A 25,948-nucleotide genomic window follows, 5' to 3' on the forward strand; every position below is an offset into this window, starting at 1 on the left:
ATAGGTAATAGAAATTGTTTGTTACAAAAGGAAAAAGGCAATTTAACATCATTTAAAACTATAACAATACAATAAACATAACATAAACAGCCTATATACGTCCCACTGCTGGGCACAGACCTCCCCTGAATCAACTGGAGGGGGTATGGAGCATACTCCACCACGCTGCTCCAATGCTGGTTGGTGGAGGTGTTTTTTTTTTACGGCTAATAGCCGGGACCAACGGCTTAACGTGCCCTCCGAAGCACGGAATCATCTTACTTTTCCGGACAATCAGGTGATTCAAGCCTGAAAAGTCCTTACCAAACAAAGGACAGTCTCACAAAGTGATTTCGTCAATGTCCCAAAGGTAGAAGGTTAAACGAAGGCTCTGGACAACGATTCAAAGTGTTAGATAAATGCTAGATATTTTGAAATTTGAATTTATTCAAATAAACAACCGCAACCGGCGCATGCGCCTTGTCCTCAAGTAATCAAAGCAAAATGGCTACCGTCTGACATAAGACCTTACGACTTGACAGTTTATAAACTTAGTAGGACTCGTGGCGTTGTTCCGTGCGCCCGCGCATAATAAAGTCAGTGTTTTTTTTTTACATACTTAAGTGTTTGGTTTTTTGTGACAAGAGCTTTTGGAAGCTATGTAAGTATTGCTATTTATAATATGTACCTACATATTGGCGCTTTTAAATAAAACCTACCTACTTACGTAAGTTGGTTTTTGAAAAATCAAATTTCTGATTATAATATTTTATGATAATCAAACCGTGGTAGCCCAGTTGGTAGAACGCTTGCCTCTCACTTTGAGGTCGCAGATTCGTATCCAGCACAGGCTTAAACCAATGATTGTCCAATTTGTTTTCGAATTCGTGTTTGGATCATAAATTATTATCACATGTTCAGCGGTGACTGAAAACATTGTGAGGAAACCCACATTCTCGAGAAATGCATTTTCGGAGGTATATGACCTAACCTGTATTGGGCTGGTTTTCCCTTCGCGGGTTGGAAGGTCAGACAGGCAGTCGCTTCTGTAAAAAACCGGACCTGTCAAATCTTCAGGTTAGGTAAACGGACCCTGTGAAAAACTGATTCTGATTATGATATTCTAAAAAATCGATCAAATGTAAAAGAAAAATGGTGCTAATTCCTATAGACACCATCTAATTATATTTTAAGCTATAACGTAAACATAAACAGCCTATATACGTCCCACTGCTGAGCACAGGCCTACCCTCAATCAACCGGAGGGGGTATCGAGCATACTCCACCACGCTGCTCCGCTGCGGGTTGGTGGAAGTGTTTTTACGGATAATAGCCCTGGCCAACAGCTTAACGTGCCCACCGAAGCACGGAATAATCTTACTTTTTCGGACAGGTGATTCAAGCCTGCTATGTTCATACCAAACAAAAGACAGTGTCACAAAGTGATTTCGACAATGTCTCCATCGGGAATCGAACCCGGACCTTCAGATTGTGAGCTCGGTTCTCTTACCACTAAACCACAGAGGCCATTCGTATTTGCTCATCGCTAATCTGTCTATTCCGTAAGAAATCATAGCGTGAAGACGGATGTCGTAAGGAATTATGCAATCCAAAACATTGGTGTTAATCGGACAACGAAACTATGTCAAAGGTTAACTAAGACAATGATACTTATTATCGCTGTAGTTATGTTTGTAATTGTAATAGGCACCATATTTTCATTTCAACTTGATTAATTTAAACTATGTATCGTGGAGGATGCCATAGAGGCAGCCAATCAGCTCGCGACACCAAACACTTCAGGACCCCGATACCGACCCCGCCGGCGTGGTCGACGATTTCCCTCATTCAGTGCTTATCGCTATCGACCCGCTAGGGTCGATTAATTCTTTCAAATATTTTTCCTCTCAGACGACGCCCTGAGCCGAGATTCGCGCCCAACTGGGCACCCTCAGGCCTGTTGTCTTAAAGTTGTACCGGGTGAGAGCCTTCAGCGCTCCCCATTTGTCCGGCCAAGTAGTTAATGCCATCTGCGGCAAATCTACAATAAGTCACGTTAAAAAAAATAAAAAAAATCGTGAAGCAGCGTGCCGTCCATGACCTAAAATGCCGTTATATGTATATATACTTTTATATACCTTAGATATATGGAGGAGCTCGGTGGCGCAGCGGTAAACGCGCTCGGTCTGCGATTGTTGAAGTTAACTTTCACAAAGGCCGGTCATAGGATGAGTGACCACAAAAAAAAAGTTTTCATCTCGAGATCATCCGTGCTTCGGAAGGCACGTTAAGCCGTTGGTCCCGGCTGCATTAGCAGTCGTTAATAACCACCAATCCGCACTGGACCCGCGTGATGGTTTAAGGCCCGATCTCCCTATCAATCCATAGGGAAGGCCCGCGCCCCAGTGGGGACGGTTAATGGGCTGATGATGATGATGACTCTGTATGTATCAAAACCAAAGGCAATTATTTCTTACTCAACACTTAGTATGTAGTGTAGTTTGTTACCAAGTGAGTCAGTTACTTATCATAGCTAATTATTAGAGTCCATAAATTACTCAGCGTTATGGTCATACATCACTACATAGTATAAAACAAAGTCGCTCTTTCTGTCCCTATATCCTTATGTATACGTTTAAAAACACCTCCACCAATCCGCATTGGAGCAGCGTGGTGGAGTATGCTCCATACGTTGTTTGAGGGGAGGCCTGTGCCCAGCAGTGGGACGTATATAGGCTGTTTTTTTTTACTAAATTAAGTAGTTATGTAACTTAAACCTAAATATTAAAGATTTTTATCTATCTGTCTACAATATAATATTTATTATGTTTACAGAATGAAGTTGCTTCTGTTATGCGCGTTCGCGCTCGTCGCGTGCGCATATGCGCGTACAGCCACGCGCGCTCCCGCTGTCACTGCGCACATCACATCCTTGACTGATAAGGTAATTACATAATTTTGATTTAGCCGTATAATAAGATAATCCGTGCTTTAGAAGGCACGTTTAATAATTATCTTACTTTGTAAAAATCTCTTCAAATTCGGCTTTAGGTACGAGCATGAATTCATGTTTGGATCATAAGTAGATAATCTATAGTATTTTATCTATCTATCTATAATTTATATCAAGTGTTTTCCAGGATTTATGCCCGATTAATGGCAATAGGAGCTCGGTGGCGCAGCGGTAAATGCGCTCGGTCTGCGATTGTTGAAGTTAAGCGGCTTTCGCAAAGGCCGGTCATAGGATGGGTGACCACAGAAAAAAAAAGTTTTCATCTCGAGCTCCTCCGTGCTTCGGAAGGCACGTTAAGTCGTTGGTCCCGGCTGCATTAGCAGTCGTTAATAACCACCAATCCGCACTGGGCCCGCGTGGTGGTTGGGCCCGATCTCCCTATCCATCCATAGGGAAGGCCCGTGCCCCAGCAGTGGGGACGTTAATGGGCTGGTGATGATGAATGGCAATAGGTTCGCCCCCTATGACATGGGACTTAATTAAACATAGCTAGGCCTAGCAATTGTAAACGGCAAATTTAATTTAAAAAAAGAATCGACCGAATGCGTTCTATTCAATTCCACAGGTAACAAAACTCACTTTATTAAATTTTTTTTTATGTAACCAGAGCTCGCGAGGTACGCCACCGCATAAAAACAAACCAAAATAAAATATCAAAAATAAAATGCTAAAATGGCCCCGATTCCTGCAGACACCTCCTAATTTTATTTTAAGTTATACCTGTCATTTTCTTATCTGCCGAAAAGGAAAGGGACGGAGGATTGACAGCTGTTAATATTATTGACGAATGAATGATAACCCGGGCGAATCAAATTTTTCACGTTTTGATTGTTTCACGTGTGTTGCCAACTTAATTCTGTCGGGCTATTGACCAATGTAAAATTGTTAGAAGATGTGTTCCACTGCCACTGCGGGGTTGAGGCGTTTATACGGCTAATAGCCGGGACCAACGGCTCAACATGCCCTCCGAAGCACGGAATCATAATAATAATAATAAAAAACATTTTATTGCACACAAATTTACAAAAAAAAAACATCAATCTTCGATCAAACCAACAACAAACACATCATTCATCTTACTTTTTCGGACATTCATGATCCAAGCCTGCAACGATCGTGAGCCTAACGCTTTAACCATAGACTACGGTGGGGGTGAGGTAAACCTAGCTCAGCCGCTGGTGGGGAGCGGAGAGTTGCCTTTCTATACGTAGTGTTATTCCTTATTCTATGGTTGTGTGTAAATAGAATAGTTACTTTGAACTGTCAATTAACAAGAACGAAACAAGATGTCTCAACTATCTGAGGCACTGACCTTGGGATTAGAACACTAAGTACTGTCTGTTGCCGTTTCACAGAATAGAATAGACATTACTCATGCCCCCCAGATCGTGACATGTGTAGACGCCAGGAAAATGTCGCAAAAATAACATACATAACATAAACAGCCTATATTCGTCCCACTGCTGGGCACAGGCCTCCCCTCAATCAACCGGAGGGGGTATGGAGCATACTCCACCACGCTGATCCAATGCGGGTTGGTGGAGGTGTTTTTACGGCTAATAACCGGGACCAACGGCTTAACGTGCCCTCCGAAGCGCGGAATCATCTTACGTTTTCGGACAATCAGGTGATTCAAGCCTGAAAAGTCCTTACCAAACAAAGGACAATCTCACAAAGTGATTTCGATAATGTCCCCATCAGGAATCGAACCCGGATCTCCAGATCGTGAGCCTAACGCTTTTACCACTAGACCACAGAGGCTGTCACAAAAATACACCGTTAAAAACCTATTGAATAGTAACACCTATTGGATAATACACATGACAAAAACATCGGTGAATACACTAGTTTCCAACTAGTCATATCGGTTACTTTTTACTAAGTAAACTTTTTTTTTTGACGTGACTTATTGTAGATTTGCCGCAGATGGCATTAACTACTTAGCCGGACAAATGGGGAGCGCTGAAGGGTCTCACCCGGTACAACGTTTAAGACAACAGGCCTGAGGGTGCCCAGTTGGACGCGAACCTCGGCTCAGGGCGTCGTCTGAGAGGAAAAATATTTGAAAGAATTAATCGACCCTAGTGGGTCGATAGCGATAAGCGCTGATTGAGGGAAATCGTCGACCACGCCGGCGGGGTCGGTATCGGGGTCCACTTTACTAAAGGTCAAAACACGAAGTTACTATGGAATTTGTTGGAAAAAGTACTATGTGACGTCAAAGAATAACGTGATAATATTTCGGACTTATTATTACGTTTTTCTTGATTTAAAATTCATAAATAAGTTAGTAAAAGAAAATGTTTTTCGTTAATTTTAGATCTGTCTTTATTTAGTAATCAGAATTTCATAATTTATCTTGAACCTATTACACGACCCAATTGTGGGTAGGTACTTAGTCGCAGATTCAGCATTAAAAGTATTCATAGTCTTTATACGGCCAAGTAGTTAATGTCATCTGCAGCAAATCTACAATAAGTCACGTCAAAAAAAAATCTTTATACGTCTGTTTCAGACGATTTATGACTGTTGACTATCATTATCGAAGTCATGCATTTTTTTATAAAGACTACCTACTTAATTAAATAGTAGCTGGACCAACTGCCTAACGTGCCCTCCGAAGCACGGATCAACTGGTTTTCGGACAATCAGCCTGTAAGCAAGGGTGATCAGCATGTAATATCCTAACCAAACTTTAGATGTTATAAGTTTAGAAAGGTTAATTAACTAGTATAACGTTTACATAAATGATAGTTTACATTAGAATAAGATCTTTTGTAATAATTTTCACTTGTAATTTACAAATCAAATCAATCAAACTTTAGATCACATAGTGACTTAGTGTTTTCGTCCCCACCGGGATTCGGACCACAGAGGCCGTCAAATTGTGTGAGTACATAACATAACAAATACTTTATTGCACAAACAGGAAAAAACAAAATACAAAACAAAAGAGAAAAAGAATTAGTACAATAGGCGGCCTTATTGCTAAGTAGCAATTTCTTCCAGGCAACCTTTAAGTATAGGAGATATTGAATATTAAGTAATATAGCGGGATAGTGCAGCATGGGAATACTTGTGCATATAAAAATAAATACACTTTCGACTACATAAACTACATAATAATAATACACATAATTATAATTGTTATAATAAATAAATATCACTACTTAAACTACTACATATACTATGGAAGAAAAGGAGTACAGCGTCTATATCGAAGTTAGTCTGTGCGGCTTTGGTCCACTGCAGCTTGGTCACACGCCGGTAGACATAAATGTTGCCAGAGACGAAAATATACCCACAATTCTGGGAAAACTGTAATACCGCAGTTAAATGAACCAAATGGTGTTTGCTTAGCCGTAACGCTGTCTTCCTATCTGTTTTCCCTAATTATACATACATACATGTGGGATGTATGAAAGTGTTGATTGATGATGATGTCTTCTTCTATCGTGTGGATTGTGAGGTGGATTACCAACTCCATCAACCCTGGTGTCAGGGTTATTACTGAGCCGTCATAGGCCCCTGACATGACTCATGTAACGAATACGTACTTACATCAGTAAGTAATAACTGGGACCAACGGCTTAACGTGCCTTCCGAAGCACGGATCATATTACTTTCCGACAATCAGGTGATCAACCTGTAATGTCCTAATCAAACTAGGGATTACAAAGTTTTTTGGTACGTCCCCACCGGAACTCGAACCCGGGACGTCCGGATCGTGAGCCCAACGCTTAACCACTGGACCACACAGGTCGTCCCTGGCTCATGATAAATCACTGATCTGAAGATGATAAAAGAAGATATCTAATTACAAAGTATAATTTCACTTCATTTATTGGTAAATTTATTAAATATACATATAATACACTCAATTTACATTTTAATTATTTTTACTTTGTTTACCGTCTAAGTAAATAAGAAGAAGATTAATTTATCTCAAGTGCAGTTTTCACTAACACAGTTGGCTCGACCATTATAGACGGCGATACGGCTCACCTATCACGTTGGTCTAACAGAGAGCTCGGTGAGGCGTGAGGGTACTAGTTCATCTTGCGGTGGATGTACCTCTGACTACCCCAATTGGGACATAATCTTGAGCTTATGAATATGAGTTTGTTGTTAGAGCGTTAGGCTCACGATCTGGAGGTCTGGGTTCGATTCCCGATGGGGACATTGTCGAAATCACTTTGTGAGACTGTCCTTTGTTTGGTAAGGACTTTTCAGGCTTGAATCACCTGATTGTCCGAAAAAGTAAGATGAGTCCCGGCTATTAGCCGTAAAAGCACCTCCACCAACCCGCATTGGAGCAGCGTGGTGGAGTATGCTCCATACCCCCTCCGGTTGATTGAGGGGAGACCTGTGCCCATCAGTGGGACGTATATAGGCTGTTTATGTTATGTTATGAATATCGAATAATTTCCAAACGAATATTCAGCATATCTCTAGTTGTTTTATGTGCATGACTAAGTAGCATAGCCATTTTCAACCACTACAAAAACATCCGAAAACATCGCGTGACAAATAGATTTCCCGTGAGTAAAAAACACGAATTCAATGTAAACACGATATTAATAGTATAGTTACAGGCTTAAACGTGGTCAGCCCACCGTATGAGACCCCTTAGCGCTCCCCATTTGTCCGGCCAAGTAGTTTGAGGCCAATCTACAATAACTTAAAGAAATCTCTCCCTACGACGAAATCCCACTGTCGGATTTCACGACATGCCCTCGAAGACATGCAGCTGAACTTTTTCCATGTTTTTCATTCGCTGCCAGAGCAGAGAATAAAACAATATAAAAAAAAACAATTAAAAAATAATAATAATAACGGCCTCCGTGGTCCAGTGGTTGAGCGTTGGGCTCACGATCTCGAAGCCCCGGGTTCGAATCCCGGTGGGGAGATATTACAAAAATCACTTTCTGATCCTTAGTTTGTTTACGACATTACAGGCTGATCGCCTGATTGTCCGAAAGTAAGATGATCTGTGCTTCCGAAGGCACGTTAAGCCGTTGGTCCCGGTTACTATTTACTGATGTAAGTGAGTAATCGTTACATGAGCCATGTCAGGGGCCTTTGGCGGCTCAATAATAACCCTGATACCAGGGTTGATGAGGCTGGTATTCCACCTCACAACCCACACGATAAGAAGAAGGAGACTTATAATTAATAATAAATAGTTCCTTTATTTCTTTCAAATTAAAAAACACACTTCGGAAGCACGTTAAGCCGTTGGTCCCGGCTGCATTAGCAGTCGTTAATAACCACCAATCCGCACTGGGCCCGCGTGATGGTTTAAGGCCCGATCTCCCTATCCATCCATAGGGAAGGCCCGTGCCCCAGCAGTAGGGACGTTAATGGGCTGATGACGATGATGATGAAAAAACACACTTACCTGTCTCTTTAAATGCACTAAAACAACACTAGTCAAACTAAATTATCACTAAACAAACACCTTTGTTTGGATACGTCTATCTGATACGACAGTTCGTGAGTTACTGAAGTTACGTTCATAAAAATAATGTTTTGACGCGCTACGCGGTTTACTTATAATTATATGTTTTTGGCAAGGACATTAGGGGTGAATCTAGGACGCGGCCTATGCTGTGCGATGAATTTTTGTTTTGACGTTACTTATTGGCATTAAGTTCTTGGCCGGACAAATGGGGGGCACTGAAGGCTCTCACTCGGTACAACGTTTAAGACAACAGGCCTGAGGGTGCCCATTTGGGCGCGAACCTCGGCTCAGGGCGTCGTGTAAGAGGAAACATATATTTGAAAGAATGAATCGACCCTAGTAGGTCGATAGCGATAAGCGCTGATTGAGGGAGATTATAGTGGAATCAATGAAGGGATTCATTGAGGGACTCTCCAATCGACGTACCCCAAACACACGATAGATGGCGTTGTTCAATTTTAACATGATAATTTACCTATTTTATCTTTGCTGGGGTACATAATTATTCAAAATTATTCGATAAGAAAATGACGGATATAACCTAGAATAATATTAGATGGTGTATAGATAGATAGATAGAATCTTTATACAGGAATCAGCAACATAAAAGTATAATAAATAGATAAAAAATCCTGTCCGTAATTTCAATTCGAGTGGGCAGAACAAAAAAAACTATTCGCCGCTACACTCGATTACAAGTGCGTAGATAAATATAATGCATTGTGAAACTATTACATCGATACTCGTACGGTCACGAGCATTAATATTTTACACTTTGGTACCATGTCACATTAACTTTTTTGACAAATTGAACTGTAAGTCTCACTAAATGTCAAATATGCTAGTGCGACAGAGTCCTAAAGTGGGTACATTATATTGCTTCATGACTGTACACACATAATACTTGATGAAGATTATCGATAGAGACTATTTAGAAGATATGAATGCATGGGATAAACTGTCTGGGAACTGATATTAGGCAGCCAAATTACTGTATATTTAATAACAATATTTTATGTTTTTTTTAAGAATGTCTAGGGCCCTGTGCCGAGGTTTTTCTTGCAGCTTCTTTTCCCCGGCTATACAAGTTGTAAGAAACTGCAGTAATTTAGGCGGATGATACTTGCCATGTACTTAATTAAGAGACTTTTTGTAATTATTTATTTTTAGTTTGGTGCAATAAAGTGTATTTGTATTGTATTGTATTGTATTGTATACTTGAGACATTCGTAATGTAAATTGACGATTCATAATGTAACTATGTTACCTACTGATGCCGACCCCGCCGGCGTGGTCGACGATTTCCCTCAATCAGCGCTTATCGCTATCGACCCGCTAGGGTCGATTAATTCTTCCAAATATTTTTCCTCTCAGACGACGCCCTGAGCCGAGGTTTGACCCCAACTGGGCACCCTCAGGCCTGTTGTCTTAAACGTTGTACCGGGTGAGAGCCTTCAGCGCTCCCCATTTGTCCGGCCAAGTAGTTAATGCCATCTGCGGCAAATCTACAATAAGTCACGACAAAAAAATAAAAAAAATATGTCACCTACTGAATTTCAATGATTGAGTTTAGCCTAGGTTCAATTTTATTGCATATTATTAGCATGGTTTGATGAACAATCACCATGAAAAATAAGCATTTATAGGCGCCACGCTGGCGCGCTTGCGCGGTCAATTACTGTTACTATTAACACATGTGTGTGTTAATTACTGTGAGATCAAACATTGGAATCAGACGAAAGACCGTCGGCGTCCAATTTCAAAATTCGAACATATAACATCATCATCACCAGCCCATTAACGTCCCCACTGCTGGGGCACGGGCCTTCCCTATGGATGGATAGGGAGATCGGGCCTTAAACCACCACGCGGGCCCAGTGCGGATTGGTGGTTATTAACGACTGCTAATGCAGCCGGGACCAACGTGCCTTCCGAAGCACGGAGGAGCTCGAGATGAAAACTTTTTTTTTTGTGGTCACCCATCCTATGACCGACCTTTGCGAAAGTTGCTTAACTTCAACAATCGCAGACCGAGCGCGTTTACCGCTGCGCCACCGAGCTCCTCAATACACCACATATAACATACATAAACATAAAAAGCCTATATACGTCCCACTGCTGGGCACAGGCCTCCCCTCAATCAACCGGAGGGGGTATGGAGCATACTCCACCACGCTGCTCCACTGCGGGTTGGTGGAGGTGTTTTCACGGCTAATAGCCGGGACCAACGGCTTAACATATAAACTAAAGTAATAAAAAATAAAAATAAAACAATTATTCGCGCACAGCCATCACGATTCAAGACTAAAGTATGATCGAGGTGAGGTAAACCTAGCTGAGACGCTGGCGGGGAGCGGAGAGTCGCCGTTCTATGCGTAGTATTATTCCTTATACTATATAGTATGGAGGTAACAGTTTTTCAAAGGCAAAGTCAGTTAATGCCCTCCGAACCCTCGCCTCGGTGCGCGAGTTCGACTCGCACTTAACCGGCTTTTTACCCACGGTTACAGATAGTGTGGGTAGGTGTGTAGTGTGGGTTGATGAATGTGGAGGAAGCAAGAAAAGTGTGTCAGGATCGAAGCAAATGGAATTCTATAGTCTCTGCTTACCCCGGTGGGAAATAGGCGTGAGTTTATGTATGTATGTACAGATAGTGTATTTCTAGACAAAACAAAAAAACGGGACAGAGAATTTAGAAATTACCCCACGTCACGGTCGTTGTGTGAACACTGAAGTCTATTCTGGATGACCCCTACGAAAATATTTTTATTAATGTCAAAACGAGTGCACTGAATAGAATAAATATTGTGACGTCACAACATTAATCACGGCCTTCGTGGTCCAGTAGTTGAGCGTTGAGCTCACGATCTGGAGGCCCTGGGTTCGAATCCCGGTGGGGACAAACGTGCTTCGGAAGGCACGTTAAGCCGTTCTCCCGGTTACTACTTACTGATGTAAGTACGTAGTTGTTACATGAGTCATGTCAGGGGCCTTTGGCAAACCGCTGGCAAGGAGTGGATGAATACTGCTGCTGCCTACCCCTTCAGGGATGCAGGCGTGATGCTATGTTGTGTTATTATTACGTTCTGTTTTCTTGTCAAATTATGTGTGTGGTATTTGACTTGTTTTCTTAAAACTCAATCATTCATTCCCAAATATATTCAACGTAAGTACCTACCTACACTCTGACGTTTACTTTTAATAAAAACAGTGATATATCGAAGCTAGTTACCCGTAATTCCAATGCAAAAATATCTACCACAGTAAATCAGTGGTTGCCAACCCAAAAGTAGAGATGTTCGATGGAAAATCATCGATATGTCAAAAAACATCGATATTTTCGGTAGCAAATAAAAGCGTTTGTTCTATTAATTAAGTAAACAATGTTTATTGACAACATAAAATACAATAAAACGAAACGTGAAACGTGGACTATGACACAGAGAGACAGAGAGAGATTGGAAGCGTTTGAGATGTGGTGTTAGCGAAGGATGGAGGGTATAAGCTGGACTGGAATGGTGTCAAATGAAAAAGAGCTGGTAAGAGTTGAAGAAAGGAGAACCATATTGAAGACTATAGAGAACCGAAGAGGAAATATGATTGGCCACCTGATACGACACGATTCATTTATAACAAACATTATAGAAGGAAAAATTGAAGGGAAGAGAGGAAGGGGTAGACCTAGGATAACATTTATGAAACAAATAAAAGAGAAGGTGCAGGTCATGTCGTATCGGGAGGTGAAGGTTTTGGCGGGAAGAAGAAAGGAATGGCGATTACTCCACCGACAAGAGCGCAGCTCTTAAATAGAGAGAGAGAAAATACAATAGTGAAAAGTAGAGTTTTTTTTTAATTATTTTCAGTTCCATACTTTTGCGACAGAAAATTCCACTTGATATCAACTGAGAATCATGGTCTGAATCATCCCTCAAAGTTTTCGTTACGATGTCACTAACACCCTGCATACGTCCCATACGGGCACAGGCCTCCCCTCAAGCAACCGAAGGGGAAGGAAAGATATCGACAATATATCGAACTCAGAACATAGTTGACAAAGCATCGATATTTTCCAGCTCAACATCGATGAAAGTCGAACATCCCTATCAAAAAGTAATAAAACTGAATAAATTACGCCGCACTACATAAAACCAGATATTTACAGGTTTTATAAAAATGGTTTATAAAGAATAACACTGCACAAAGCAACGCCCCATACCACAGAATAAATAATACTACGTATAGAACGGCAACTCTCCGCTCCCCACCAGCGGCTGAGCTAGGTTTACCTCACCCCCTCGGTCATACTTTACTCTTATATGACGTCAGACGTCACGCACGCAGATGCGCGTTCTCCATGCTACTTTTAAGAGAAAAATATTATTTATTAAGGATATTATATTAAATTACAAGATCCAAACATTGAGACGCGTTTAATTGCTCGCGCTAGAGATGTGACTGACCATAAATGGTAGACTATTAGGTAAGTATGTCCCATACAACTGTATGAGGATAATCTACCGTGTATCCTGTTCAATGTGTGACATGGCCTTGCTGGCTCTGATGGTAGGTATACCCACGGTATATCAAAACGGTATGCTCAATCCTATGACAAGCCGCCATTGCTAGCCCTTTGATGACGTAAGTGTTACCATTAAATTGGTATCTCCAACATTCCAAGGTCGTAAATTCTATTATTGAAAATTACGTTTTTCTTAATTAAAATTCATAAATATGAAACTGTTTTTCGTCAGTTTTAGATCTGTCTTTATTTAGTATTTTAATGAGAATTTCTTAATATATCTTTAACCTAGGAAACTACCCAGTTCTGAGTTGATATCAAGTTGATTTTTCCGTGGCAAAGTATGAAACTGAAAATAATTTAAACAAAGCACAAAAATGTTGATGAATTTTCCGAGAGGCGGTTTTAGGTCTGTCTTTATTTAGTATTTTATTGAGAGTTTCTTAATATATCTTTGACCTAGGATACTACTTACCGAATAAATTTTCATTATTACTTAGTTATGATTTTGACACTACCAATTTTAAGTTAGATTGAAACATGCGCTAGCCTAATACTCGTATTGCGAGGTTTGGTTTATTATAAAAGGACGCCACACACAAAGACAAGACAATAACATCACTTACAAAATTTTCACAAAACAATTAAGTACAAAAAGCATAGAGGATGTTCATTAGAATGATCATAAGGTGGTGGACGTCCTGAGATAAAAGGGCCTCACTCAGCACAAGTCGCGGCGTGAACAGTCATGAGCAATATAATGTACCCACTTTAGGACTCTGTCGCACTAACATATTTGACATTTAGTGAGACTTACAGATCAATTTGTCAAAAAAGTTAATGTGACATGGTACCAAAGTGTATACATATTAATGCTCGTGACCGAACCACGCCGTTGGTATTATGTGGACCCTGCCGGGTGAGGCACGAAAGTCGTGTTTTACTAATAAAAATACAAAAATCCGAATGTGATTTTTCAAAATGGCGCTTATTTAGTAAATTATGTCAAACGTTACAACAAACGCAAAGTTATTTTGAGCGCAGTTGAGATCCACCATCAAAGCTTTCATGTTTGGCAAATAACATCTAGATTGACGGATCTGAGCTCAGAATTAGATTTACTGTTTATTTGTTGAACATAGACATTTTAATGGAGCAGTTAGACTTTAAATTATTATCTAGGTATGTTTTATATTGCTTCTGGTGTCGAATTGGACTGTATTCGAAAGTGTATTTTTTCTTGCAGCTTCTTTTCCCCGGCTATACAGGTTGTGAAGCTGCAGTAGTTTTAGGTGGATGAGACGTTCGTTATGTAAAAATTGACGATTCAAAGTGTAACTAAACTATGTTACCTACTGAATAGACAAAAGAGATTATATAATAATAAATAATAAAATAAAATAATTAAAAAGAGCTTATTTCGGATATAATCCAAAGAGATTATTTTTTTGTTTTGGTTTTCCCACACACATACAGCCTTCTGTATGGGCATAGTTCCCTTTCCCTTGAAATGAATGAAATGATGAAAGATGATGACGATGAATGGTGAAACCTAAGCCCCCACCCTCGGAGCAGATTCCTACTCCGAACCCCAAACGAATTAACTCAAAAGTCCGCATAAACTTTTGAGTTATAAAGCGGCTTGTTGGCACGAAGCGAAAATAGATAGGTACACTATGTTTTATTGAATATTCCGATATAATAACACTATCACGAATGTCTTCCGACTAACTTAATGCGATCGTTAACCACAAAACACCAGTTCGTATTAATTATTAAGATTATTCAATGAAGAAAGCAACCGTCCCGTTCCCGTTCCCGCCAAAAAGCCATAACCATAGATAAATAGATATAACTTGTACAACCAGAGGGAAACAGATAAATAACAAGTAAGTAAGGCTTGTCTATGCCTGTTTGTTTATCGAAAGATCAATTGAAAAACCAATTTATTAATCATCCAAAGTGCTACGGCGAGCAACACAGCGATCTATTTCCAGACCATCCCACTATGACATCATACCAGAGTTTGTAAACATTTCACAAAGCTCCCAGATTATAAACATGAACTCGATAAATCTTTCAACGCGTTGTTGCATGGGCGGCTTTTAACTTGACTTATTGACAGATACGTAACCATTGAATTTGGGATCATGAGTTGATTTCATGTTTGCATCATCAGATAATATAATAAAACTGATATAGCGTGGTTTTCAGGATTTTGTTGTTTTCCCCGATGGGTAAGGCAAAGGGAACTATGCCCATACAGCCATGTCCTACGTATTTTTTTCTTGATGATTAATGAAATGATAAAAGGTGATGATGATGAAACCTAAGCCCCCACCCTCGGAGTAGACTTCTACTCCGAACCCCAAACGAATTAACTCAAAAGTCCGCATAAACTTTCGAGCTATGAAGCGGCTTCTTGGCACGAAGCGAAAATAGGCAGATACATTTTGTTTATTGAATACCCCGATATAATAACACTCACGAATGTCTTCCGTATAACTTAATGCGATCATTAACAACAAAACACGACTATATTAATTATTTAGATTATTCAATGAAGAAAGCAACTGTCCCGTTCCCGCCAAAAAGCCTCTAATTACTTAATTTTATATATATTTTTTTTAATTTTATAATATTTAGGTAAGTAATGGTGCCGATTCCTGCAGACACCATTGTAAACCTAAACTTATCTTCATCATCACTAATTCAAGAGCCACGCTCTTGTCGGTGTAGCATTCTCCATGCTATTTTTAGGGACAAATACAGACAGTACTCTGTCTGACGCGAGTGGGATAGCGCCCAGAGTAATCTATTACAAAGCCGTACTAGGACTCCTGTCCTCCGCCTCTGAATAGTACTGTCAGTTACTGCTGCCCTCTTGCAGATAACAATCCCTTGTGTGTAATTTATCTTAAAAAAAACCTACTTAATTTTATTTTAGTTTAGCTAAAAGTACAATTCTGGCAGTTTGGTCGTTTAAATAAAAAAAATATTTATGTAGATGATTTTGACACGCCTAAATTTAATAAAAAGTCTACGAGGTTTATGATCAACCAGCTGTTACCGTTTTTGCCGTAAAGTTTAGATACTTACGAAGAATGAATGGAAGTGAGTGAATGAAGTAGTCATTCGAACAAATAAGGCACCAACCTCCGTGGTCCATTGGTTGAGCGTTGGGCTCACGATCCGGAGGTCCTGGGTTCGATTCCCGGTGGGGACATATCACAAAAATTACTTTGCAGTCCCTAGTTTGGTTAGGACATTACTGGCTAATCACCTGATTATCCGAATGTAAGATGATCCGTGCTTCGGAAGGCACGTTAAGCTGTTGGTCCCAGCTACTACTTACTGATGTACGTAGGCCTTTGGCGGTTCAATAGTAACCCTGTCACCAGGGTTGATGGGGTTGGTACTCCACCTCACAACCCACACGATAGAAGAAGATTATTTTGGAATATTTTTTAGTTTTATATTTATACCAAGGGTTACCAACCTCTGGCCGGCGATACGACATCGATCGTTGTACTAAGGTCAGCGTGACCTATGAGGGAATTGTACGATAATGGTGAGGAGATCGGTGGAAATGGGTGGACTTGGGTGGAGATGGGTGGGGATTGTTTTGGTGGGTACTGAAAAGTATCGGTGTCCGAAGGACGTACTCGTAATATACGATCCCGACGACCCGATTACTCTAGCCATAGAGGCGGTCAATCAGCTCGCGGCACCAAACACTTCAGGACCCCGATACCGACACCGGCGTGGTCGACGATTTCCCTCATTCAGCGCTATCGCTATCGACCCACTAGGGTCGATTAATTCTTTCAAATATTCTTCCTCTCTGACGATGCCCTGAGCCGAGGATCGCGCCCAACTGGGCACCCTCAGGCCTGTTGTCTTAAATGTTGTACCGGGTGAGAGCCCTCAGCGCTCCCCATTTGTCCGGCCAAGTAGTTAATACCATCTGCGGCAAATCTACAATGAGTCACGCCAAAAAAAGTACTTAATGATAAAATTGCAGCCTATCATCACGTAAAATAAAAGTACATTACCGGTAAAGTAGCTATGGAACTTGAGAAGCAGTAGAACTATCTTAGTTATTTGTTTGCAGGAGTCTCATCCCCCTAGCATTATCCCGTTTTCCACAGGGTCCGCTTACCTAACCTGAAGATTTGACAGGTCCGGTTTTTTACAGAAGCGACTGCCTGTCTGACCTCTCAAACCGCGAAGGGAAAATCAGCCCAACAGGTTAGGTCACATGCCTCCGAAAATGCATTTTTCGGGAATGTGGGTTTCTTCACTATGTTTTCCTTCTCCTGAGCACGTGATAATCATTTATGATCCAAACATTAAATCGAAAGCAAATTCGACAATTATTGGTTTAGGCCTGTGCTGGATTAGAACCTCAAAGTGAGAGGCAAGCGTTCTACCAGCTACGACGGCTCGATTAATTTCGGATGATTAATTATAATTCACATATACACATAAACAGCCTATATACGTCCCACTGCTGGGCACAGGCCTCCCCTCAATCAACCGGAGGGAGTATGGAGCATACTCCACCACGCTGCTCCGCTGCGGGTTAGTGGAGTTGTTTTTACGGCTAATAGACGGGACCAACGGCTTAACGTGCCCTCCAAAGCACGGAATCATCTTACTTTTTCGGACAATCAGGTGATTCAAGCTTGAAAAGTCCTTCAAAGGACAGTCTCAAAAAGTGATCTCGACAATGTCCCCATCGGGAATCGAACCCGGACCTCCAGATCGTGAGCCTAACGCTCTAACCACTAGACCACGGAGGCTGTTTAATATTGGTACGTCTGTTTGTTCCAGGATGCCAGACAGAAAGCGATGACACATCCCGCCTTCGCCAATGCGGGTAGGCAGGCTGGCATTGAAGTGTGGAGGATTGAGGTAAGCACATAAACAGCCGGGTGAGAGCCTTCAACGCTCCCCATTTGTCCGGCAGTAGTTAATTCCATCTGCGGCAAATCTACAATAAGTAAAAAAAAAAACAGGTAAAGTTTTTTTTTAATAATGCTAAAGAAGAGTGATGATATGATAAATAGATAGCTCAGAGACAAGTTTAATACGAAAATAATTCGTTTGAATTGTATTTTTGGTCGACAGCCAACTTTGTAATGTGATGAAAGCTGTGTCACTGCACTGAGACAAGCGTATGTATATATTCAAAGGAAAGATGAGATCTAAAAGCATGTAAGTATTATGAAAATAGACGTGACACCCATATCCGTGGTAGCGATGTTTATACGTAGTGTTATGTTTATTACCTTCCGATTGTTAGGTTTAATTAAATTTATCACAATAATGGCCCCGATTCCTGCAGACACCGCCTAATTATATTTTAAGTTATATCCGTTATTTTCATATCCGTCGAAAAGGAAAGGGACGGATGATTCACAGCTCTTAATTTTAGGAAGAATGAGTAAATGAATGAATAACCCGGGCGAATCAAAAGGTACGTCGCTGGTATGCAATCCGTTTGACGTGCTGTCTTCTTAACTGTGTCGGGTTATTGACGGATGTAAAATTTTTAGACGGTTGGTTTAGATTTGTGCTTAAAATTTACGTGTGTTCCATAAATTTTATGCTTGTCGATTACCTGTCCCTTTCCTTTTCGGCGGATAAAAAAAAGACAGATATAACTTAAAATAAAATTAGATGGTATTTACAGGAATTAGCACCATTTTATTGATATTTGAGTAAAACAAGTTTTATTTCACTAGCAACACTGTCTTAGGAAAAGAGGGGGTTTACTTGCGTTAGGTCGGTGGCTCGGAGAGTCAGTCGGTTTTACGGAACGGTCCGAGAAGGTTGTGAAAAAGTGTTTGTTTATTATTTATTTATTTATTACTATTAGCTAAAAACATCATCATTACAGGTTTCACTTAACCTAATGCGATTATCAGAGCGATATTAGAAAGAAAGAACAACATCAAAAACAATCACAACGACAAAAATCAATCACAAACAATCTTACTTGCGACATAGTAGTTCAAACGCTACTCTCTGGACCTCCGTCAATGAGCATGTGAACAGATCTAGATTATGTGATAATATTCATTTTGTATTGATTCATTTAGTGTTGATTGAATTATACAAAGTGGTGATAATCTGTGTTTTCATTCTCCCCACTGAAGTTGGTTTCAAGATATTTTATACGAGGAAACACTGATATGTCATTCAGCGTTGCCAGATTTTTTTGCCAAGTCGGGATTTTGAATATTTTTTGAGTGAAAAAAGCGGGATTCTTTCGTCGAAAGCGGGACATAGTAAACAAAACGTATATAATAAAAAGTTTTTCAATATTTATCTTTTAATTTGAGTTCAAATTATGTTTACGTGACAATAGATATGGCAAAAATATCCATAGAAAATGTATATTAATAAAAATATGATATTTTTAATCAGATTTACCCTACCCCCGGCCAGGCGGCCAGTCCACACTTGTCTGTGCCATCCGCCCGCACTTTCTCAGTACGCTGCACGCACGGTCGAGTTATTCCCGAAAAGCGGGACTGAGCCTGTCCCGCGCGGGACATTAAATTTTGATTTAAAAATCGCGACGTCCCGCCAAAATCGGGACGTCTGGCAACGCTGGTTATTACTCGAGTTTATAGTCAGGTTTAGTCTCTTTAGCAAGTATTCTGTACTTATTTATTTATTTTTCTTATTGTTTTATTTTCCCTCAAATAGTTTACATTACGGTTTAGGTACGTAATTATGTGCTTAGACCTTAGAGCCCAGTTCTTTTTGTTTCACTGTTTTTTGATTCCCCAATCGGCTGCAGCTGAAAATCAGCGTCATAGTCTAGCTTCAGCTAGGCCGTGACATTTGCTGAGCTGAAGCCGTTTCTGCATTATGTATAATAATTATTAAGTAATTTCAATACCTAAGTAGTATGCCGAATAAATACTTTTTCTGTCTTTCTTTCTTCTTTCTTCGATTTGTATTCATTATTGTGCCCAGTTGGGCGCGAAACTCGGCTCAGGGCGTAGTCTAAGAGTGGTATTAATAAACCAATCTCAGCTTCGAAACTGCCCTCAAGATCATGTCAATGTGACAGTTCTCATATAAAAACAGAGACTTGAGCATGATCTTGAGGGCAGGCTCAGCTGAGATTCGTTTATTAATACCACCATGAGATATTGTTCAGAAGGCGCGATTTACTCGCCTTTTCATACCACAGAGTAATTAAGATAAGATAGTGTAGTAGGCTGAGCTGTAGGCCATCTACGGGGTCCACAGGTGGCGGATAGTGGAACGGCCATCAGATATGATGGTTAGCTGCGAATATAAAAGTAAGCAGTCCACGACCAAACAGCGACGCGACAGGATTAGCAGAACGTAGAGTTATCTTAGTTATCTGTTTGCAGGGGTAGTAGCAAAAGAGAGGGGGGTGACCGGCAGAGGTTTTCATACAAAATGCGCGTTAGGGCCTTTCCAACTTTCTTTTATTCCGTGATTGAGTATTCTCTATTCTACGCAATTATAATGCCTTTTGGTACGTCGCCCTAATGACTGCACGCTTCTACATGAGATGTACTTACTAATCATTATTTTTCTCTTTTACAGAATTTCGAGCCCGTCCCAGTGGCACAGAAGGACTTCGGAAAATTCTATAAAGGCGATTCCTACATTGTTCTAAAGGTATTGGCCTCGATTCCTGCAGACACCACCTAATTTCAATTTGAGTTATATCCGTCATTTTCTTATTCGAAAGGAAAGGGACGGGTGATTAACTGTTAACACTTTCGGCTGACCGGACGGCTATTTAAAAAAATGTATTATGACACATTAATTTTCCATACAAAATTAGGAGACGCTGAAGGACGTTCTGATTTTGTGATAATCAAGAATAATGTGAAATATGACACAAACGTTACTAAACGTCGTCGTATATAAGCGTTCTATCATAACCGTTATACTACGATCATTAGTAAAAGGAACAACGTCTAACAACGTCATCGTTTATAGAAGTTGCGTCACATGCGGGTAACATAATGTTTACAGTTTAACTAACAACATCTAATGACGCGGACGTTTGAATACGTTCTGTCACGCAATACTCAAAAATCATTATTTATTATTTTGACAACGTTTATAAACGTCGCCGTCAATAGACGCTTTTCTAAATATTTATTATAAAAATCAATAAAAAAAGTTATATTTTGATCACTGAGTAAGTAAAAATATTATTTGCAACAAGAGAATAAGTCGACTTTTTCAATATACGTGTATCGGATGGGTCTACTTCTCAGAGATATAATGCAACTCTATCAGCATAATTACGAATTTCCGTCCAAAACGACAAAAGAGCACGTCAAATCATAGTCCAGGTGAGGATGACGCCGCGGGTACTTCATCAACAGATATAATAGAAGGTCATCGCGGACCACCGCTGCATACAGTGATGGAGTGGGAGTCCACTCAACATCCCGCCCGACACCGCCGCCTGCAAAAATAGAAAGGTTCCTAAGGTAGAAATAGGCACGTTCAGGTTAAGTGTTAACTGCAGAGTTAACACTTAACCTGAACCTGCCGTGGACCACCCTCTGCCTTCTGGATTGTTGGCGCCTGCAGAAAACCACCCAACACCTGCTGCGTCAGCGCAACCTGCATACACTGCGGACTATCCAATACATTCTGCGTTGCTGCAGATATAGAGACTAATTCAGCATCTCCTGCCTGACCATCGCTTGCTGATACAGAGGACAACCCAGGACCCTCTGCGTTGTCAACATCTGCAGATATAGATAATAGTCTAGCATCTCGACAATTTTGCAGTCATTCCAGAGCTCTGAACAGTGTTCAAGCAAACGAGAGGCAGCCAGCAAGACGCAGAACACTTTTTTTTTGACGTGACTTATTGTAGATTTGCCGCAGATGGCATTAACTACTTGGCCGGACAAATGGGAAGCGCTGAAGGCTCTCACCAGGAAAAACGCAGAACATTATATTCAGTAAGAACCTAAACAGTTCATAAGAACATCGGCCATTTCGAAGCCACTCCCGCGACATACAAACCAGCAGGCAACGAGGACCAAGGCGCTAAACACCGCCTCGAGCTACATGTGATTGAGAAAAACCACATTAGATATAGTACCAACATTGTATTTTGATAATGTTTCTACAGGTGCTCAATTTGAATTTGATCGGTCTATTTCTGTTATAACGTATTCAAATTCAATTAAATGTTTCCCCCACACGTTGTAGACTTCTTACCGAGCACCCGTAACTGAGGACGATGTTCGACGTCCCGGTCGTTGTCTGTCGCTTGATTATACGTTTCGAGAACGGCCACGAGACGGGCAACGTTCCCACTGGAGGAACCGTTCCGCGTCCCGCCAGCCGCCTCCCATTCACTTCAGCATCTCTTGAATAACTTCGAGATTGACGAGGTGCTGAATTATCCTCTATATATCAGCAAACAGTGGCGATACAAGAGATGTCGGGTCGATACAAGAGTGGTGGCGATGCAGGACGATGACGAAGAATTATCCACAATATCTACAAGTTGCAGCGACGCAGGAAGCGTCGAGTGGCCCTCCGCAGGAGCGAGCAATATAGCAGGTACAGAGGTGATGTAACAGTTGTCAAAAAGTCTGTTGCTGCTGAAAGTGGTAACGTAGCCATTTATGAGGGACCCTCGATATCTGCAAGCGGCGGTGACACGCGAGACGCTGAGCAGACTTCCACCCCTGCACGCAGCGGGGACCCAGGACGAGTCCCCAATACATCTGTTGATGAAGTATCCGCTTATTACGATATCACGTAAAGTTGTACGGCTCCTATCACCTAAAATTGACACATAAGACGTCTACAATGGCGTAGAGCTTACAGGATGACGTCCATCAACGTTGTGATTGTATGCGTAATAAATGTGTATGTGTGAGTGACCTCTATAAAATGACGGTAAAAACGAATGCAGCGCGGCGCTAGAGATTTGGGAATCTGATGTGTTGTGGCGCAATGACGTAGCTAATAGAATTTAGTATCGGCTGTCAGCGCGCTATCACGTAGTGGGAATAAAATCATATTTTTCTTTGACGGGAATATACGTTGCGTCAATTTGGGTGTTTTTATTTTGACGTATAATGACGTTGCTCAGCCGAAAGTGTTAATTTTCAAATGAAATAAAACCCAGACGAATAAAATAGGCGGTTCGCTGTTATGTAACCCGTTCACGGGTGCTGTCAGCTTAATTCTCAGTGGCGGCCCCAGGGCGGTGCGAACGGTGCGATCGCACCGGGCGCCGTATTAGGGGGGCGCCAAAATCAGCCAAAACGGGACCACCCTGCACTTCCAATTGTAATAAATTAACTGAAATTAAAGCACGTATAAGTAATGGATATCTATTTATTGTATTAATCAAAATAAAACACACCGAATTAATAAAACATTTCACCACACAGACAAAGGAATCACTATTCGCAGAAGGGGGTACGTATTTCCACAAACGGGCAGAGTTTCGTCAACACTTTGTGCACAGTTGAAAATACCGAACACGACTGGTCGCTCCGCTAGCGTGCGCCGGGTTTTTAAAAACTGGAGTAGGCACGTGCTCGGCCGCGTGGGGGTGACTGTGTTGCCATTTTCCTAAATACTGCCTGTCAAGTGTGAATTTATACTAAGCGCCAACATTCGGCCCTCCTGCGCAGTGGCTGTCCTCAGACACACCTGTAAACACATACGTTAATCAATATTAATGGTATTAAACTTTTCTTTTGAATGCACCTGGTCTTACTTTTCCTTGAGTGTCCAAGTTCCGGCAGTACCATAAACATAAACCTAAAACTTTCCTGTGTATGCTCCAGAGTCACAAGCTCCACATACACTAGCGAAAGATCATCAAGACGCAAATGCTCCAGAGTCACAAGCTCCACATAGTACGACTTGATTTTTAAAGGTTCAAGTTTTATGTACCCCACCTCCACTCTCACAAGCTACCAGACTCAAGGCCCCACTTATGATTTATTAGGAAATAGTAAACCAGTAGCATTGCCATGTTTAAAGTGAATGAAAGTTTGAAAGCATTACTCGTTAGCCAACATTCGTTTCTCTGACTGAAAATAATAAGTATTAACCATTATCACAAAAAGATCATGCAGCAGACAAATTCTTACCCAAATTATCAATATTACTTGAAATACATTCATCTTCCCAATTTCCTATATTAATCCATGATTTCATATTTTCCGCACAAACCACTCCAGTATATTTCTTGTTACATCGTTGACTGCCAATAATGTCGGTTATTTTGTATCTGTCTTTACCGAGTATTTGGGTAACTTTAAAAGGGCCTTTGAAAATTGGTAATAATTTCTTGCTACATCCATCATTTTTCTGACTGGGGATTTTAACTAGAACCAAATCACCGATCAAGTATTGTTTTGCTGTAAGTACATCTCTTTGCGTCAAAATTCTGCTTTTGATATTCAGCGCTAGTTTTAATGCGACTGTCTATATCTTTCCTAAGTGCTGTGACGTCAATAATAGTATCATCTTCCGGCAAATATTTGTCACTTTCCATCCTTAAACGATACCCAAAGAACGCCTCGCTGGGGATGGCTTTAATGGTTTTTTGAATGGTACTGTTCATACCTTGCTGTAATGTAGTCAAAGTCTCATCCCAATTTGTATAATCATGATCAGCTCCCAAAGATCGCAAAGCATCTAATATTGTTTTGTTATAGCGTTCTGCTTGTCCATTAGAACGAGGTATTCCAGTTGCTATAGTGTGACAACGAATATTTCTGTCTTCACAATACGTTATAAATGATTTTGATGTAAAAGCCGAGCCCGCATCCGTCACTAGCCTTTTAGGGTTGCCAAAGATTTTGAACAATTTGTTTAATTCATTTAGAACTGAATCTGTTTTCGTATCAGGTACAGCCCAAATGAATACAAATTTTGTGAATGCGTCAACCAGTACCAGGATGTAACTATTCCCTTTTTGAGACTTGACAAATGGCCCCAAGTGATCCATATGTAAGGTATGAAAAGGACGCGCGTATTTAGGGATTGGATACAATTCGCCCTCCTTTTTGCCAGATTTACATTTATTATATAAACAATTTATGCAATTTCTTATATATTTTGTGACCGTCCTTTTCATCCTAGGAAACCAATAGTATTGCCTAATCCTTTCGAGAGTTTTGTCAATCGCAAAATGACCTATATCGTCATGATTATAACGGATCACCTGCCAGATACAATTTTTTGGAACTGCCCACCTACGGCCGAATTCAGTGCGTCGGTAAACTTTATTCCCGAGAAGTTCATAGTTATTAAAAATTTCTTTGTTTTGCTCGGCTTCTCCTGACTCTAAAATTTTTCTTAATTTACAAATCTCATAGTCTTGTTCTTGTACACTTAACAACCAATCACTTTCGTTTATAGCCATGACAGAGTTTTCATTTATATTAAAAGTATCATCCGAAAAGATCCTACTAAGAGCATCAACGTGTTGCATTTTGATACCGGGCCTATGTAAGACTTCAAATGAGAATTCCTGAATCATGAGTACCCAGCGGGCAATTCTCGGTATGATTTCCTTTTTGGTAAGGGCATATTTAACGGCATTACAATCAGTAATAATTTTAAAACGTTTGCCTACCAAATAAAGGCGGAATTTTTGGAGAGATGTCACAATTGCTAATAATTCTAACTCGAACGAATGATACTTTTTTTCATCGCTCGATGTTTGTTTGCTATAATAAAATACCGGTCGTTCTACCCCATCTTCAATTTGAACCAATATTCCCGCAAACCCGTCACGACTTGCATCCGTATATAAAATTGTTTCTTTTTGAGGGTCAAATATAGCTAAAGTCGAATCACTGGTTAGAGAATCTTTAAGCATTTGCATTGCGGTTTCGTGTTCTTGAGTCCAAATCCAATTTTGACCTTTTTTTAAAAGGTTAGTTAAAGGTGAGCTTATAATCGC

At 40.6% G+C, this 25,948-nt stretch overlaps 3 protein-coding genes across 3 annotated transcripts in view; 1 reads left to right on the forward strand and 2 right to left on the reverse strand.

Moving 5' to 3' along the window:
* LOC126379543 (gelsolin-like) overlaps positions 1-8,547 on the reverse strand; it is a 29,338-nt gene extending 20,791 nt beyond the window's left edge. The window contains exon 1 of the mRNA XM_050028336.1: positions 8,394-8,547. The gene's annotated coding sequence lies outside the window, so the exon portion shown is untranslated. The remainder of the gene's footprint in view (positions 1-8,393) is intronic.
* The window catches only part of LOC126379463 (actin depolymerising venom protein gelsolin 1-like), a 39,221-nt gene continuing 13,782 nt past the window's right edge, over positions 510-25,948 (forward strand). The window contains exons 1-4 of the mRNA XM_050028221.1: positions 510-640; positions 2,815-2,923; positions 17,812-17,892; positions 20,575-20,649. Of these exons, the coding sequence (XP_049884178.1) occupies positions 2,816-2,923; positions 17,812-17,892; positions 20,575-20,649 (264 nt within the window). The 5' untranslated portion in view covers positions 510-640; position 2,815. The remainder of the gene's footprint in view (positions 641-2,814; positions 2,924-17,811; positions 17,893-20,574; positions 20,650-25,948) is intronic.
* The window catches only part of LOC126379468 (zinc finger protein 70-like), a 102,448-nt gene continuing 94,806 nt past the window's right edge, over positions 18,307-25,948 (reverse strand). The window contains exon 12 of the transcript XR_007568342.1: positions 18,307-18,601. The gene's annotated coding sequence lies outside the window, so the exon portion shown is untranslated. The remainder of the gene's footprint in view (positions 18,602-25,948) is intronic.

The sequence above is a fragment of the Pectinophora gossypiella genome, chromosome 29 (assembly GCF_024362695.1).
Source record: "Pectinophora gossypiella chromosome 29, ilPecGoss1.1, whole genome shotgun sequence".
Lineage (NCBI taxonomy): Eukaryota > Metazoa > Arthropoda > Insecta > Lepidoptera > Gelechiidae > Pectinophora > Pectinophora gossypiella.